The sequence below is a fragment of the Pygocentrus nattereri genome, chromosome 14 (genome assembly GCF_015220715.1).
Source record: "Pygocentrus nattereri isolate fPygNat1 chromosome 14, fPygNat1.pri, whole genome shotgun sequence".
NCBI lineage: Eukaryota > Metazoa > Chordata > Actinopteri > Characiformes > Serrasalmidae > Pygocentrus > Pygocentrus nattereri.
In genome coordinates this window covers 37,271,306-37,287,815 of record NC_051224.1, presented here as the reverse complement: position 1 = coordinate 37,287,815, position 16,510 = coordinate 37,271,306, and the positions used below count along the sequence as shown (strand labels likewise).

The following is a 16,510-nucleotide window of genomic DNA, read 5'->3' as shown; positions in this document are numbered from 1 at the left end:
AAAATTGCTTGCTTGATATTGTATTAATTGCTGTTATCTAAGGCTGCACAATTCTTTATTAAAAGGAAACCATGATATTTTTACGTAGAAATGAGATCATGAATCTCTATTCCGATTCTTCGGCGAATTCTTAGATAGCAACACTTGCAATAGATGTAACAGCAGCTCAGAACTCAACATAAACAGCTATTACAAACAACTTTTCAACATTTTCTCTGTAAGACACTCCATGAAGCCCTAATTCAGTCTGCATAATTGACATTTAGTAAAGAATCAGGATCACAATTTTAGTAAACTTTTTTGTCCAGCCCCGCTGTTATAAAATACAAAATTGTACAAAACCATAGACAAATTCAGGCTTCAAGATAGCTGCTGCTACTCTTTTAGCTATGCACTTCTGTCCATGTAGTCTGTCATACAGTGTAAGGAAAAAATAAGAAAAACAAGATTGAGATTATTAACCAAGCCAACAAAGTCTGAGGCAAGCATTTGATAATGGAGGCATGCAGGTAGCACCATGCTAATTAGTGTATATTAGCTTCCTTTATTTATTGGCTATGTTAGTGTCATGGCTCCTGTGCTAAACCAAAGAAGCAAACCTCAAGCATCAAACGTTGCAGAGGTGGAAAACTGTGCGTTCTTTTAATATACGTTGAGATGGACAGAACGGTGTACGAAATGGACAAACGTGGGGACAGGAAAGACCGAGAGACGAACACAAGACGCAAGAGACTCACTTGGTCACCTTGAAGATCCTCAATAACCTGAGAGCTCGCAACACACTGATCCCAAACGAGGTCCCAGGCTGGATCATAGCCCAGAGCACCTCGAAAATGCTGCCACATATGACCTGCCACACACACAAGCGCACACAGGGACACACACACACACACACACAGAATACACACATTTAAAGCTTTGTCAATAACGGCAAGCAACAAGAACAAAGGGCATGAACGTCGTAAAACACTGACAAAGAGCGTGGGCTGAGATTTCACAGGCTCCTGCCTGTTCGCACATAGATACCAGAAAATCTCAGGTAAAGCAAAAGTAACTGTAACTACATTTTATTGTGTTGGGTTAAATATATGTTACACATTTATTAGAATTCAGCAGCTGCCCCATGGCTACTGTTATTAGTAAGTTTCGAATCAACGATATTTACGTTCAAGCAAATGTGAAATTACTGTGTGTGGTAAAGTGTAGATGAAGAAAACGCTGAAAAATGCTGAAGTATTCCTCTGCATAATACATGCTGAAAAGGGTTCTTGCTTTTCACTTGTAGTCACTTCCTACACTGAAAGCTCTCTCTGGACGGCAGAGAGGAGAACTGGGGACTTACGATGCAGTCGAAGCAGTTGAAAGAGGAGTGAAAGTAAGGCCTGGTCCCCAGTCCATATATCTTAACGCACATCTCAGACATGAAGATACCCAAAAAGATAAACTCTGCGAAGTCTGAAACAGAGAGAGAAAGAAGAGATAAGAGTGAGACAAAGAGTAAAGAATGGGAAAGAGTGGAAGGTTGTCATTGATTAACTCCTTGAGTTTGCCTGCTGTGATTTTTAGATGCATTACTTATAATTCAGCTCTTTGAAATAAGAAGAGGAATTGCGTGAAAAGTGCAGATTTTATCCATATTTGATCCACATTTTGATCCACAACTGTGTTTGTAAGTAAAAGAGGAGATATTTTATTCAGATTTTTATTTGATAGAAAGTTGTTTAACAGAATGACAAAACAGCCTTTACATTAATTTTCTGACATCAAAACAGAAAAAATAAGACATACTAACCAAAGCCAAAATACATAAATAAAATCATTTAAATATTTAAGTTAAAAAATCATAGGAGTGTCTCCTAAACATGCAAGTGTTACTATCTTTATGACAATGTAAAATTAGCCAGCATGGACAGGCACTGCCTATTGCCCTGTGCCCCAAGCCACAACTTCTCACATTTGGGTCACTATATGTACAGAGTCTTGTACTCGTCTTGAAGAGTGTTTTGCATTCTTATTCCATTTTAACAAGCCTGTTTTGTTGGAAACAAACTGCATCTAATCAGATTTTGTTGGAATTCCTTAGCTGTCACTGCAGTAGTTCCCCCCAGCCAAGCTAAGCTGCCTGGTATCAAAGATGCTCTTCCACTGGCTGCCATTTTGACTCTGTCACAAAAGATCTTAAATAAAAGGGATTGACTAAGCTGGTATCAGACCTAAACCCTATCACTGCAATAGCTGAGCAGTACCTAATAGCAACCTAGATCTGGGTGGACCAGATGGGCAGGGGGGACAACCATGGTCACCACAACTGCAATGTTGTTATTAATGTAAAGTGTTTAATAAATATTTTATTCTTTTCAAAGTGGAACACCTGCTATAGTACTATGTAACTTTGGGGGAGCGGGCACAAAACAATAGCTGCATAATGCTTTACGGCATCCTATCACACACAAACAGCTACGGTTCTTTAGCTAGTTACAGGATGAAGTCAGCTCGGGACTCTCAACATGGGCATCAAGCCAGAGGCTGCAAAGAGACCGAAGAAGATGTTGTCGGAGGAAGCGAGGAAGACAAAAAGACAGAAACTACACGAATGTAAATCTCTACTGGTTTCTGCTCATTGGAATGAGCTAATGATGCACGACAGTCTCACCGCTAAGAGGAAAAACAATAAAAATCCAACAGTGAAGTGTACACCCCTGCCAGTGCTATTTATGAAAGCCTGCGATGAAGGCCATTAATTTATTTAGTTTTCTAGTTTTTCTGGAAGCTAATAGCCATCTAACCTCAGTTTCGCTGGCTAGCATTGCAAAGAAATAAATTCATTTCACACCAAAAAGTTTGGTCAGTCTTTATCATACTCACACCAAATAAGTCACCAAAAAAAAGTTTGCAACCTCCTGTAATAAAATACTGTAACATTACTCCACCTTGTAAGTCGGCAAGCATGTTTCTCTTCTAATGTTGTGTTTGCCGGTGTTGTGCCAATATCTGTCTCCCTGGCAGAATCCAACTCCCCTTCACGTGCACGCATGTCACACAAGCATACGGACGTTACAGATCACACTCACAATTTTGATTATTTACACATAGAAACAAACAGTATCATGAGTGTAACCTGTAGCATCCATATGTCTGCGAGACACGCTTGCATGCAAAGTGGAGTTAGATTCTGTATCCTTCAGCTCGTCAACAAATGTACATGTACACCTGTTCTTGACAGGTGCTCAAAGATTTATTTGTATTAACAACAGTGGTGTAAAAGTGAAATACACTCTGTAACTGTAGAGTTAGCCTAAGAGTAAAAAAATACCAGTTCTCACATAATGCTGCTTTAATTATAAATACAATGTATTTATGATAAACATGTTTCTATTATTGTGGCTACAAATTCATAATCTTGGCCACTAGGTTGAAGTGTTTTCATGACATGAGCAGACAGTACAATTTTTTTACATCTGTCTTTCCCTGTAAAATCAGTGATTTGTGTTTGCTTGTCTTACACGCTCAGTATTTCACAGATGGACTACTATGTAAACTTTATGTGAAATTTAATATTTGTTTACTGGTTTCATCCACAGCAAGATGCTAACAAGATGCTCCTAGTAGTTGTTATTGGCCAGAAATTCCAGAATCAGTGCAATCCCTAGTGTTCATCCTGAGAATGAAGGATGGAGAGGGACGAATGGAGTAGAAAACTGAAGGCACTCACAGAGAAAATCCGAGAGTAGTTCTGGCTGGTCGTAATGAACCACCGCTACACACAGAGTGTTCAGGCCCACCAGACACAGCACTGTCCAGTAGAAAGCCTGGGTCTTCACGATGTGGCGAATAAAGAAACGCAGGCGACGCTCCTTCTTATGGAACGACGAGCCCTCCAGTTTAGAACTCTTCAAACTGGCCCGCGCAAATGGAGAACCTGAAAGACAGAAACGAGTAATAAACAGAAAGATAAATAAATGAGAGACAGAAACAGAGAATCTTCAGTGCAAAGCTAAAAATGTGAACTCTGGATGCCAAACATGACTTGTACTGTGAGTACTTGAAACAGATGCAAATTTTCAGGAGGTCTTACCCAGTGTGAGGTCTCCATCCCCCTCCTCTGGATTCAACAGGTCGTTTTTGCTTTTCTTGATGGTGGGCCTTCTCCTTGATCCTGTACAGCACACACAGAAGCATTACATATCATGGAACCATAATGGTACACTGACACAAGGAAGCTGCACAATTCATATTTACACTAACACAAAAAATCAGTCATGAATTGTCAGTTTGTATGATGCCAATATACATTTTAAATTCTTCTACTGCTCTTTTAGAATATGAAACAAAGTCTATGTATGTCAAAGTCAAAATGCATGCACACATTAATATGCAATTTTACTCCTTAACATATACTGTATTTACGACCTTGTAAGCATGGCAGCCACAGAGCAAAAGATAAAATATCACTTCATCAGCAAAGGCAACATGATAGAGACATTTCTCTGCTTTCATATGTAGGAAAGAAACAAGGAGAAGGAGGGATGTGGGGAGGCTTCCGGACAAAAATACCATCAAAGGGCATCCGGTCATCAGCATCATTATCTTCATCAGCCAGGATCACTTCTTCTGAACAGAACCAAAGTAAAAAATTAGATACTGACATTTTGGACAATTTACCTGAAAACACTTTTATAGTGTGATGATGTTATGCATGCATAATAATGCTTATCACCAATACAATAATAACATCTCTTAATCTGTAATGAGGTTTTGAAATGATGTTGAGAATATTAATGTGTATTGTGTATGAGCATTAACTGCATACCTGCTTTGCAGATCCACTCCAGATACCCATTCAGCTCCCTCTCAATCTGCTGCTGCCGCCTCAGCTTCAGAAACTCTCTCCTGTTTTCCACACGCTCCCTCTCTTTGGCAAACTCCCTGTGTCACACACAGATTTACATTCACACCATTTAGTGTAAATAGTATACACATACACAATTACTAATATGCTGGAATATGACAAGTATGAACATTAAAGTTTCCTTTGATCCCATGTTCTTGCATTTTAAATGTTTCCCTGGTGTACGCCAATGACATTTGTGTGGGGGAGTCATTGATTTTTTTTCATTCCCTCTCTGTTTCTCTTAAAATTGAACAGATTGTTCTTGTTACTGTGCATTTAGATGAACTGGCTGCCCTGCTAGCTTAGTTTTTCCATATATGGACCATAAGGACTGGGAAGTGAGTGATACATTTTGACACTTCAACTATATTTACATATTCCATCAAATTAATTTATGAAATAAATCAAGAAAAACAAAAACATGTAATGGTCCTTTGTTTTTCAGGTAACTCTGTAATTCTCTTGTTTCTATGGAAATAAGGGCAATATTGCTCTCAGACAGGTCATGGTCTTACCCTGACAGCACACCCAGCACCAGGTTAAGCATGAAGAATGATCCGATGATGATGAGGGGGATGAAGTACATCCAGTTCCATGCACTGCCTGAGGCATCGTTACTCTAGAACAACACACACAAAGGTCAAAAAGATCAGTGTCAACCTTCTACCGTTCAGCCTGTTTGCTTTTACACTTCACAAAAACACTTACACTGACAAAACATATTGTACAGTGTTGGTGTATTTATAACAGAGCTATTATAATATTTAATCCGTGATGTGCCCAGAAAAGCTACATTTTTCACAATAATAATATTTATTATTATTAATATTAATATAAATACATTTATTATTTAAATGTATTATTATATTTATTATTATTGTGAAAAATCTAGCTTTTCTGGGCACATCATGGATATTGTCTGTGGTGGTTAATTGTATTTAGTGCAGCACAGTTATTTAATTATATTCATAGTTTATGATATGATTTTTATTATACTTCGTCATTTCCAACTTCATCAAATGTCAGAGAAAAACACATATCATGCCATGTTGTGACAACTTATTTTGTTTTTTTTTGGGAGATTTTTCCCAATATCCAATTCCACCCACTAGTTAGGACTTCCTCCAATCACACAATACCACCAGTGCTAGAAGGGCGAAAGCTTCCTCCGAGACATGTAAAGCGGCACGGATCTCTTCGAAATGCCACTAACCTAACATCATTGGACAGCTGAACACAGAGGAAAGTGCTAACCGCCAGTTTTGTCATGTCAGCTAACAGATGCCTGCATTGGCTAGCATCACGCTGAGTGGCAGCGGAAGACGGGGAGCCATCCTGCCCACCCAGAAAAAGCGATATCAATTGTGCTTTCTTGAACTCTCGGCCATGGATGGCTGTAGCACCACCAGGCATCAAACTCCTGATGATAGGGTCAACACTTTGACAGATGCACATACATAAAGCCATCTGCTGTACTGCTGCAACTCACTGATGCGCTGCAATGCAAATGGTCGGCCATCTTGTGTGTTAAAGCTCCACAAGCAACCCTCTGGGTGGAGAGACTGCCTCAACTAAAAATAAATAAATAAATAAATAAAATTGTGGAGAAAAAACTGGAGCTGCTGGAACAGAGCCATGGGTTCAGACTCAGGAAACTGCTTTAACCCTCAAAAATTACTGTTATTGTCAGAGATAGCAAAACCATGTTATTTTAATATTTTTATATGAGTATTTACTATTCAAATTATAAAATCTGGCTTATTGCTGCTGTGACCTTACAACAGGAGTTGTCCAACATGTCTGCTGGCTGTTGCACTAGGTTACCTTTGCCACTCCATTAAAATTGCGGTACATCCGGTCTTCCATCTTTAGTTTACCATTGTGACGTTAAAAACTGCATTAGTGTTAAAGATTACAGGTTCTGGGAAGTGCAAAGAAATATATTCTTACTTAGCATGAGGCAACATAACATTTCCGGATAAAAAAAGTCTTTCTCAGCATTTTTTGGATTCTCTGTCCACCCCCAGGTCCATCCAAAACCATCTCTCTTTTCTAATTCTGCAACTCCTCTTTTCCTGCTTACTCCCTCTCTCACCTTCTGTCTCTATTCACTTCTCTATCTCTCTCTCTCTCTGACTCATTCACTCTCTTTCTCTGCATGTCTGAGAACTCTTGTATGTACTGCAGCTTTTGCAGCTTTTTGGCCATTAAATTTTCATCGGTTTCTTCCTCAGCAGCTGTAAGAATCACTCCGGTTGAACAGGGCCTGATAAATATAGAGCCTGGTCCACGGGGCCCGACGGAGACGGAGAGAGGAGAAGAGCAAGCGAGATGGGGAGGAGGGGGTAAGAAGACAAGCGAAAGAGGATTAAGAGCAAGAAGAAGAAAGCAAGAGGAAGAGACATTTATACATTTATACAATGTATAAAGCCTGAGGAATGGCTAAAAACAGAGAGGAACCATACGCTTCTGCTTTAATAATGTGATTTCTCAATGCTGTTTCACATTTACTCTAATATGTATAGAACAAGATATGACAAAGCTTAAAAGTCATAGATTTGTATTGCACAAACTGCCATTTTGGTCAAGCAAATGAATATAAATATACTTCACACTTTGGTGACCATTTATTGCAATTTTGATAAAACAAATCAATAACATAAGCATATTTCTATAGTATTGTAAATTGGGTTCAGAATGTGTGCCTTCTAGTGCTGCATGGTACTGGCATTAAGATGATGATGATACTGACTGCTAACTATTCTGACAACAGATTTTCGCTGTAAGGCGCAACCACTCACACAGGGCAGGTAAGAAAACATTTCTCTGGTGACTGCATTATTGATGATGGTTGGCTGTCTCACTTTCCAAAACTAGGGTGGCCAGAAGGTTGGCCATGCTTCATGCTAGAACGGCTCTGAACACCCTTGGTCACCACTTGGCTGAGTGAAGAGAAGTTAATTCGTTCAGATTTTTTCAGAAAGAAGATAACATAGCTCACCCTCTTGTTTTCTATTGGCTCAAGCTTCAGAGGATCATCTAGACGAAACTGGCATGTGCTTAACCACTAATGCAAGTGAATGTCTTTTTCACATTCTTGGATTAATGAGTGAGCCAGCCAGCAAAAACAGTCAAACAGCTCAGCCTCAAGTATCCACAATGTATCACAAAGTGCTTGCAGCCCATCAATATTTACTCCCACCTTTAAAATGCATCTTCAAAACAGTTTTTTTTTTTTTTAGAATTCAAAGCAGAAAATGTACATTTATGGCATTTGCAGATGCTCTTATCAAGAAAGACTTACAATTTAATCATGTTACAGAAAAAGGAGAATGTAGCTTAGTTTTGCCCAAAGCTCGCTCTTATTAGCACAGCATGCTTCCCAAGCAAGGAATCAAACCCCACATTGCCAGGTATGTGATGATTTAGGCAAGATTTAGTGGGTTAGTTAGCATTGTGTGGGTAATAAGCTTCCATTTCTTGATGGCTCTTGATGCACCCACTTCTTTCAAGACGCTTGCTAGCAGCTTAGCCCCTAACTTTACAATGCAGCTTGCACTTGTTTTGCGCTATGAATTCCATAGTGACACTTTCTTGAATGTAACAATGAGCAAAACTGTATCCGCGTAGCTCAAAGCACTTGTGTTGTTAAACATCAGGCTTATTATTCAATTATTTATCTTAAGACTTATTATTCAGTAGCTATTACGAAACTAATGTATACATTCTGTAGTTATGCAAACACAGTTGTCTGATCACTGTTCTCATTATTCACTATTAGCATTTTATTATCTTTTTCATTCTTTTGTTTTTAAGCACACTTTCTTTATAAACTGCATTTTAATGTACAAAATTTGCTACATACAATATATTTAGCACTTTTTAGCATAATGAAAAAAGCAGTAAGTTAGCTGCAATGTGTTGGCGTCGCAGCAAGGAGTGTTGTGTTCCTATGCAGTGCCACTTACATCACTGCTTTACTTTCCTCCACCAGAACCCCAGTGACCGCAGTGGTGGACACACCTGAGTGTGAAAGTATGGGAGTTGAGAGGACAGGCTGGCCCTCTGCGATAAGAACCCACACCCCACCGGGCTGGTGTGCTCTCAATAGGCCAGCAGCCACAGATTTTGCTTACTGGGCACTCCCAGAGGCGCATAGAACACGGATTAAGACGGAAACTTGACGCTACATTCGCCTACCTCGTCCATCACTTTCTTTGTGTTGATATTTACAACAGCACAGATATTTTGTATTATAGTGCTTTGGCTAAACCTAGTGGCAGAAGTTTAAAAAGTCCATGTCAGCACAGACAGAGAGATCTGAGCAGGTAAGAACTGTGGAAGAACTTTTCCTGCAAATACAACATCTTTTACTTAGAATATCTTCATCTATCATATGAGTCTTCCAACCATATCTCTCTCAGAGTCCTGATCTGTATTGTGAGCTTTAGGATGGCAAACCCTACATGAACTTCTAACCTGTTTCTGAATGCTGCAATCCTGTCCTGCACTCATACTAAATGTTTTATCCTCTAAAGGTATAATGATTTTAAGACAACATTGAAAAACCGAAAAGATGACATTTGTAAAACTGTACGATACACCCCTCACTTTCCCCTGAGTGTCTCTCATTTACCAGCTGTTTGGGAACCCACTGTCAGTGACCAAATGTTGGTTACTTAGGTGCATGCTAGTTATTTCTGTATTGTGAATAGCAGAGTTATAGCTTTTATAAGATCATTATTTTGCACAAGGGCACGCAACTTTGAAATCTTTTGCTTAGAAATAAAATTGGTATACTTCTGATTCAAACCAATCTGTGTAAACCAAACCTAAAACACTGCTATGCTAAGTGTTTAATATCTGGAAGAGTTTCTGATGTGCATGTTAGGAGACCAAATACTGCAAGTAGCTCTTTTTTCCAATGTGAGGCGACACCTGCGAGGAAAAGCAAGAAGTTTGTATCAGACATGAACGGAACTAAAATGACCAGTGGTCTGCTAAGAAACAGTAGGCAAATCTGCCTGTAATTTTCTTAGGAGAGGAGAGAAAAAAAATACAACATGGCCAATCTGGTCCAGATTGGTTAATTTATTAATAATATTATAATACTGAAAATATTTTAGATGTTATTTTAGGTGGGCCAGCGACAAAAGTGGGTGGTTTTAGGCCCTGAAGGAAAGTGGAAGAGACATCAAGTGTGACCATACTTGCATAGAGTTAGCTGACAGGGGGATATCTTGAAACATTTAAAGAAGAGACCTCATGAAGAGAACGCAAGACTTACAGCACAGGTACAACGATGTGTGTAAATTTACAGTGTTAGCATAGCCCTTCATTTTTGTGTGCTTTGCAGTCTTTGAGGTAGGTAAAATTTTACATTAGTAAAAAATAGCTACATATTAGATAAGTGTATGATGGTAATTTCAGCAGATGTTATCCGCATAAAACATATTGCAAAACAAACTGCAATATATTTTATTTATTTGTTCCACTGATTGCCACATTTGAAGTACATAATTCAAAAGCATAATTTTTCAGTGTAGTTAGGCCACACATTACGCCATTTTGACTCACATAGTAGAGCAGGTCAGTCCAGCCCTCCATGGTGATGCACTGGAAGACAGTGAGCACGGCGAACAGAATGTTGTCGAACTGGGTGATGCCATAGTTGGGTCCCAGCCAGTACAACTTACAGGTGGTCCCGTTTGGACAAAGGCGGGACGGTGGCTCTGTTCCACAGGGAAACTCCTCCCGAATTTCATCTATCACAGACAAAACTCACACTGAGATCACACACTGAACAAAATCACAAACATTCACTGCTTGTCATAAATTTGAGAAGTAATTTTTCAAATTTTTTTTTTATTATTGTACTGTTACTTTTCAATACAGAAAAACTGTTTTGTTAGCATAAAGCAGCTATGTGCTAATCCTGTATGTATGTTTAGCCTCATCACTCCTCATGTTCATCACTGAAACTCTTTTAGCCTAAAGGTGGTTTAAACAAAACACCTGAAATGGGATAAAATGCATGGTCTTTGATATTATTGGTGAGGTAGGGCTTTCATCAGATGTTTCTTCAGGTTTTGTTTTTTTGGGAAAATGAAAATGGCAACAGCTTTGTATTTAATATGTTTCATTTTACCCATAAAGAAATCATGTTCATTTGTATTAAGATCATTTTGAAAAAGTTAGATTTTGATGAGCAGTTTGTCATGAAAATTCTGAATGTTACATGTCCCTTTATGACTTTAACATGCTTAAAATGTATGACTGATATATAAGAAAAGACAGTATTTCTGTAAAAGGAAAGATCATTCTGAGAACTTGGGCAGGAGTTCTAGGCTGCTTATGCTCAAGTTAAAAGACTAGACCCCCTTTCAATGAACAGAGCCAGGACTGAGAGCTAGGACTGAGAAAAAGGGAGGTTATGGAGAGACAGGGGGTAAACATGGAAATTTATAGGTTATAAGACTGAAAAGAAGAGGAACCTCAGACATGGTCCTTCTCTCAAACTTGTTCGTAATAATTATTTTATAACATAATGTTTTGTCCAATAGGTGTATTGGTCATAGGTCAGAATGGTTCCACCAAGTTAAACTTATGTCAAAAAATATGACACCCAATGAAGAAATTGTCCTTAGCTGGGCTAAAACCATAGAGGAACCTACTAGTGATTTCGTCAAAGCAGGTGGTGTGGAATTTGCCTATGTAAAACTCCAGACCAATAATGGCGAACATGAGGATAGCAAAGAAGAGCAACAGGCCAATCTGCAGCAGTGGGATCATAGCCTTCATGATGGATTTCAGCACCACCTGCAGGCCTGGAGGAGAAACAGCAGGTTCAGGGACAGCAGTGGCATTGAATTTACTTTCATTTTCAGTCTATTAATTTACTTATTTAAACTCTTAGAAGAAGTAACTCTTAGATAGCTTTTTTGTATTTTTATGTAAAAGGGTGATATATTACTATAATTTCAGTTTGATGAAAAGTTATTGTTTTGTCTACAGTTCTGCAACTGTCAACATAGTACAAAAACATGCTAATAACTCTTACAATCTGTTTTAAGATTGAAGGATCACAGATAATTGTATCAAGAATGCAATCACCAATATACATTTGGCTCTGATGAGCAAAAAACACTTATTTTACTTTTATTAGGATATTTTACTGTACATCACAAGCTGAACATCACTCCGTTTTCAAAACTGTCAGCGTTCTAAAGCTTTAACATCTTTTGTGCTTTATTTATTATCTGAATATAATTAACTTACTCTTATTATTCTCTCCCATTCATCCCATATCCCCTTTTCCCTCCCTCTCTGCATCTGTCCCTCTCTGATACTTACTGGGAATTCCTGAGACCAACTTAAGCGGCCTCAGCACTCTCACAGCTCGCAGAGTTCTCAGGTCAAAGTCTGAGCCCACTGTGGAGAGAATTCTGGGAAAGAAAAAAAATCTTAGCTTTAATACCATAAAGTAGCCAGCGATGCCTAATCAATCAAAAAAAAGAAACAAACAAAAAAAAACCTGTGAGGGAAGTCAAGAAAGCTCACCTTTAGCACAAAGTTAGGCATAGCTAGAAGCTCAAAATGCACTATTATTAATAAAATGGCAAATGATAATAATGTAATGCATTCCGTATCTGGAAAACAATGAACAGACAAAATAGTGCATGACAATGTCAAATTGTATCATCAATACTCTTCCATATATTTCTCATATTCTTACGAACCATTTTCACTGATCAAAACTAGTCATCCAAATGTAGCCTATCAGACCAATGATGGCAGCATTCAGAATAGTTAAAGCAGGGCTTCTTGCATTAAATGTTGACAACAATTGTTTTCCTCTCCTATAACAACTGTGACTTTATTTGATCTAACTGTATCTCAAAATCACATCTGACAAAGGCATTGTTACATCTTAAGTAAACAAAAATGGCAAGGCCTGTAACTTTTAGCCTGGTGCAGTCCAACTAGACCAATACGGATCAGAATTATTATAGTTTTTAAATTTTCATTAGTTTTAATTTTTATTTAGTTTTTCCAATTAGTCTTTAATTTCATTTTTAGTTTCACTTAGGCTTGAGGGTGCATTAACAGTTTTGGATTTTTTATTTTTTTTTTCTAAACTAGCTTTAGTTTTTTTTTTTTTTTTATTATTTTATTTCAGTTTTAGTTTTGAGTGCCATGATGAATGCTGTGATAGGTAGATATTTGATAAGAGTACGATAAAATTAGCACAGAGTTACATAGGTTTAAATGTGTTGCAAGCTGATTAAAAATAACAGCCAGCAAAGGTGAACTGAGCGCACACACACACACACACACACACACACACACACACACACACACACACACACACACACATCCTTGGTGAACTGAGCATGTATATAATAGTTGCCAACAATTTTGGACAATTTTGGGAAGAAATACTGAGGTAAGGTAGATTTGGAGAGTTGGAATAGCTTCTATGAGAGACAAATAACAGGACTTTTTTAAATACTCATGTGTTCAGTGTACAGATGTGTGCCCTGTTACTGTTACTTGTGATTAATTATTTTGCAACTGTAAATTGATCTCCTTCGGTGACCTAACAACCTAACCAAGTTGACTGGAAAAAGATGAGTGAAATGCATGCAAATCAATACGTAAAAGGCTGCTTAACTACACCATGCCTGTCTATCTGTTGTGTACTGGGAGGACATCTTTGGAGACACCTTAGCTTTCTTTTGAAAATTAAAGTAAAGGTTTTCTCTTAATTTTTACTTATTTACACAGCTTTCTATTTCATTCATTAACCTTATCTTACCTAACATGTCATTAGTGATACATTCATAGACTTTGAATTTGCTCTCATTAATTCATTAAACATCCAGGAGCGAATGATCTGGAAGAAACAGACTTCTATAACTTAAGAAAAAAATGAGCCTTTTTTCATGTAGTTATTAAATAATAATCCTTAGGATATAGAAGGCCTGGGACTTTAATGAATTAATTCTGCTCCCAGAGTAGTTGGTGTGCATGCATGTCCAAGTTAGCTATAGTAAAACGGATAAACATCTAGAATTGTAGCTTTCTGTCTGCTACCATTTTTCCTACCCCTGAACAGAAGACGGGCATGCACATTTAGAACACAATTCATTTCGCTATGAAAATGCTCATTACTGATTTATTTATTCAGCATTAAAATAAAAGAACAGTGAGAAGTAAATATATTTCTATTCATGTGTTTGCTTGTTTAAAAAGACACAAGAAAAGAAAAATCTACAAATGTTTCAGCTTTGTTACATCATATTGTTTACATATCAAAATAAATGCAACAGCACTAAGAAATCACATTATTCTATAAAGTAGAGGAGCAGATTAAAGGGCAGAGACTTAAGGACAGGCTTTAAAAGGACATTGCAAACAAACAAAGAAAACGTCCTCATTTCTTAAAATCAATTTGGAAATCTAGGTGTGCCCAAAACCATAGAGCAACCTACACAAACACACACACACACACACACACACACACACACGCACACACAGTGTATGGAGAGCTCAAAGGAAGGAAGATCTATCAAGCTTATTGAAAGAGAATGAACCATTCAGAAAATGGAAGCGGACTAGAAAAGGGTCAGATGAATGAAGGGGAGACAGAAGCTTGGCTAGAGATGTGGCTGGAAATGGGGTGAAAGAGAAGGGAAAAGAGACTTGAAAAAGACAGAGGGGAGAGAATGGTTATGTAATTTGTATACTTTTTGGGGGATTTAGTGGAATTTAGCAAAGTAGCATTCAGAGAAATATATTGTGAATAAAACACTTGCATGAATCAAGCTGATGAATAAGTATATACTTCTGATATTTTTGTATCTATCTGAACACAGCATGTGTATATTGCTGCAGCAATCAAATTATTTATTTTCACACTGGGCTTACACATTAATGTATAAATATAATTTTCGTAATAGAACATCTGTACTTTAAAAGAGGGAAAAATTACCTTCATTTATGAGTAATATAAGGAAGCCATGTCATGTGCAGCAAATGGAATGCCAAAGTTAAGTCAACCAACAGTTAAAAGTGTCATGTTGCAAAAACTAAACATAAACTAAAACTATACAGAGACATTTTTGCTCCTCACACAAAATCAGGCACCCATGAATTACTGAACTAAACATGCTGATTTGAAATATCCTAAAAGAGCTTATTTTATAAAGCAAAAGAGACAAAATGAGAACACCAGCAAGAGAGAGAAAAAGAGAGCAAGTGTGAGAGAGAGACAACAGAGAAAGGGGGAAAGGAGAGTGAGAGAGACAAGGGAGAGAGAGAAGGAGAGAGATTGGGACAGAGGGAGGGGCGGAGTGAATGGAAAAGAGCAGAAGATGCTGACTGGTTGCTTTTATTCCCATCTTTCTCCTCTTCTATTTATAGAGCTCCGGTTCCAACACCATCGCCACCACTGTCAGCTCTACCTGACTCATTATATAACCCAGACTTTCACACACTTGCTCTCTGTCTAACACAAACACACACACACACACACACACACGAAAACAATCATCTTAATGATGACAGTTGAGAACAGCATGAGTTGCAGTTTATTCCAGCAGGAATCAGTCCCTGATGTGCTGGCGGAGACAGACAGGAAGTGGAGTTATAAACAGTAGCGCAGTATCGATCAGCAGGAAACATAGGCTAAAGTAGACCACACACACACACACACACACACACACACACACACACACACACACACACACACACACACACACACACACACACACAGTATTGTGGTTCAATACTGTTTTTTATTTGGAAGTCAAGATTTGATCCAATTCCCTTGTGTTAAGATTTCATTCTACAGAGCTCTAATTATACACTGGCAATCAAAAAGAACTGCTCACATGCACGCATGTAGTACAGTGATGTTTAATAACTGTGTTTATTCGTTTCTGTTCATTTAAAGATCACAACAAATGGCGGATATTCCACCAAGACAAAGTAAGATGCCACAGAGCTCATTAAGTGAAATTCAAGCACCTTTTAGATCTTGTGGTACAATGTCAAAAACATGTAAAGAAAAAATGGAAAGAGGAAAAAAAGCAAGAAATTGAAAGAGGAGAATTTGGCCAAATACATTGAAAGTTACTCACAGAGCATAATATGTAAATGTATATTGTGTGCCCAGAACAGCAAGATTAACCTACTTAAATACTATTTAGGTTCCCTCAGGTTTGAAATCATTTTCAAAAACTTTAGGAAAGTATCACAAAGCAGTTCTAGGTTATTTCAAAATAAATGACTAAATAAATGCTACACTATCAAAAAGAACTGCTAATAGGTTGGGTTTTGCAATGTTTTTTGATATACCAAAAAATTAAGGCAAAATACAGAAGGCAGAGTAACAGTCTGTAATGTACATTTAACATGACAGCAAAGATACGTGTGCAAAGGTGAAATTCTTGTTACGTTTTACTGAATGTTTATTTGAACTTATTTTAATAATACATCACGTTTTTAACAAGCAAACTGAAATACTTAACTGAAAGTTAAATGCCTTTAAACAATGTGTTTATCTGCCTAAACCTTTCTACAGCACTGTATGTATACATAAATATACCAAAATCA

General features: G+C 37.8%; 1 protein-coding gene across 23 annotated transcripts in view; it reads right to left on the bottom strand.

Annotated features, from left to right (window-relative positions):
• Nucleotides 1–16,510, bottom strand: part of cacna1aa (calcium channel, voltage-dependent, P/Q type, alpha 1A subunit, a) — a 136,048-nt gene that overhangs the window by 78,689 nt on the left and 40,849 nt on the right. For 22 of the 23 annotated variants that reach the window (XM_037544727.1, XM_037544743.1, XM_037544747.1 and 19 more), the window contains exons 4-13: nucleotides 12,245–12,336; nucleotides 11,566–11,718; nucleotides 10,469–10,656; nucleotides 5,407–5,510; nucleotides 4,811–4,926; nucleotides 4,555–4,611; nucleotides 4,076–4,156; nucleotides 3,713–3,919; nucleotides 1,343–1,455; nucleotides 738–850 (exon numbers count right to left, since the gene is read on the bottom strand). In XM_037544727.1, coding sequence (XP_037400624.1) covers nucleotides 738–850; nucleotides 1,343–1,455; nucleotides 3,713–3,919; nucleotides 4,076–4,156; nucleotides 4,555–4,611; nucleotides 4,811–4,926; nucleotides 5,407–5,510; nucleotides 10,469–10,656; nucleotides 11,566–11,718; nucleotides 12,245–12,336 — 1,224 coding nt within the window. The remainder of the gene's footprint in view (nucleotides 1–737; nucleotides 851–1,342; nucleotides 1,456–3,712; nucleotides 3,920–4,075; nucleotides 4,157–4,554; nucleotides 4,612–4,810; nucleotides 4,927–5,406; nucleotides 5,511–10,468; nucleotides 10,657–11,565; nucleotides 11,719–12,244; nucleotides 12,337–16,510) is intronic. The other variant, XM_037544731.1, reaches the window with a different exon arrangement.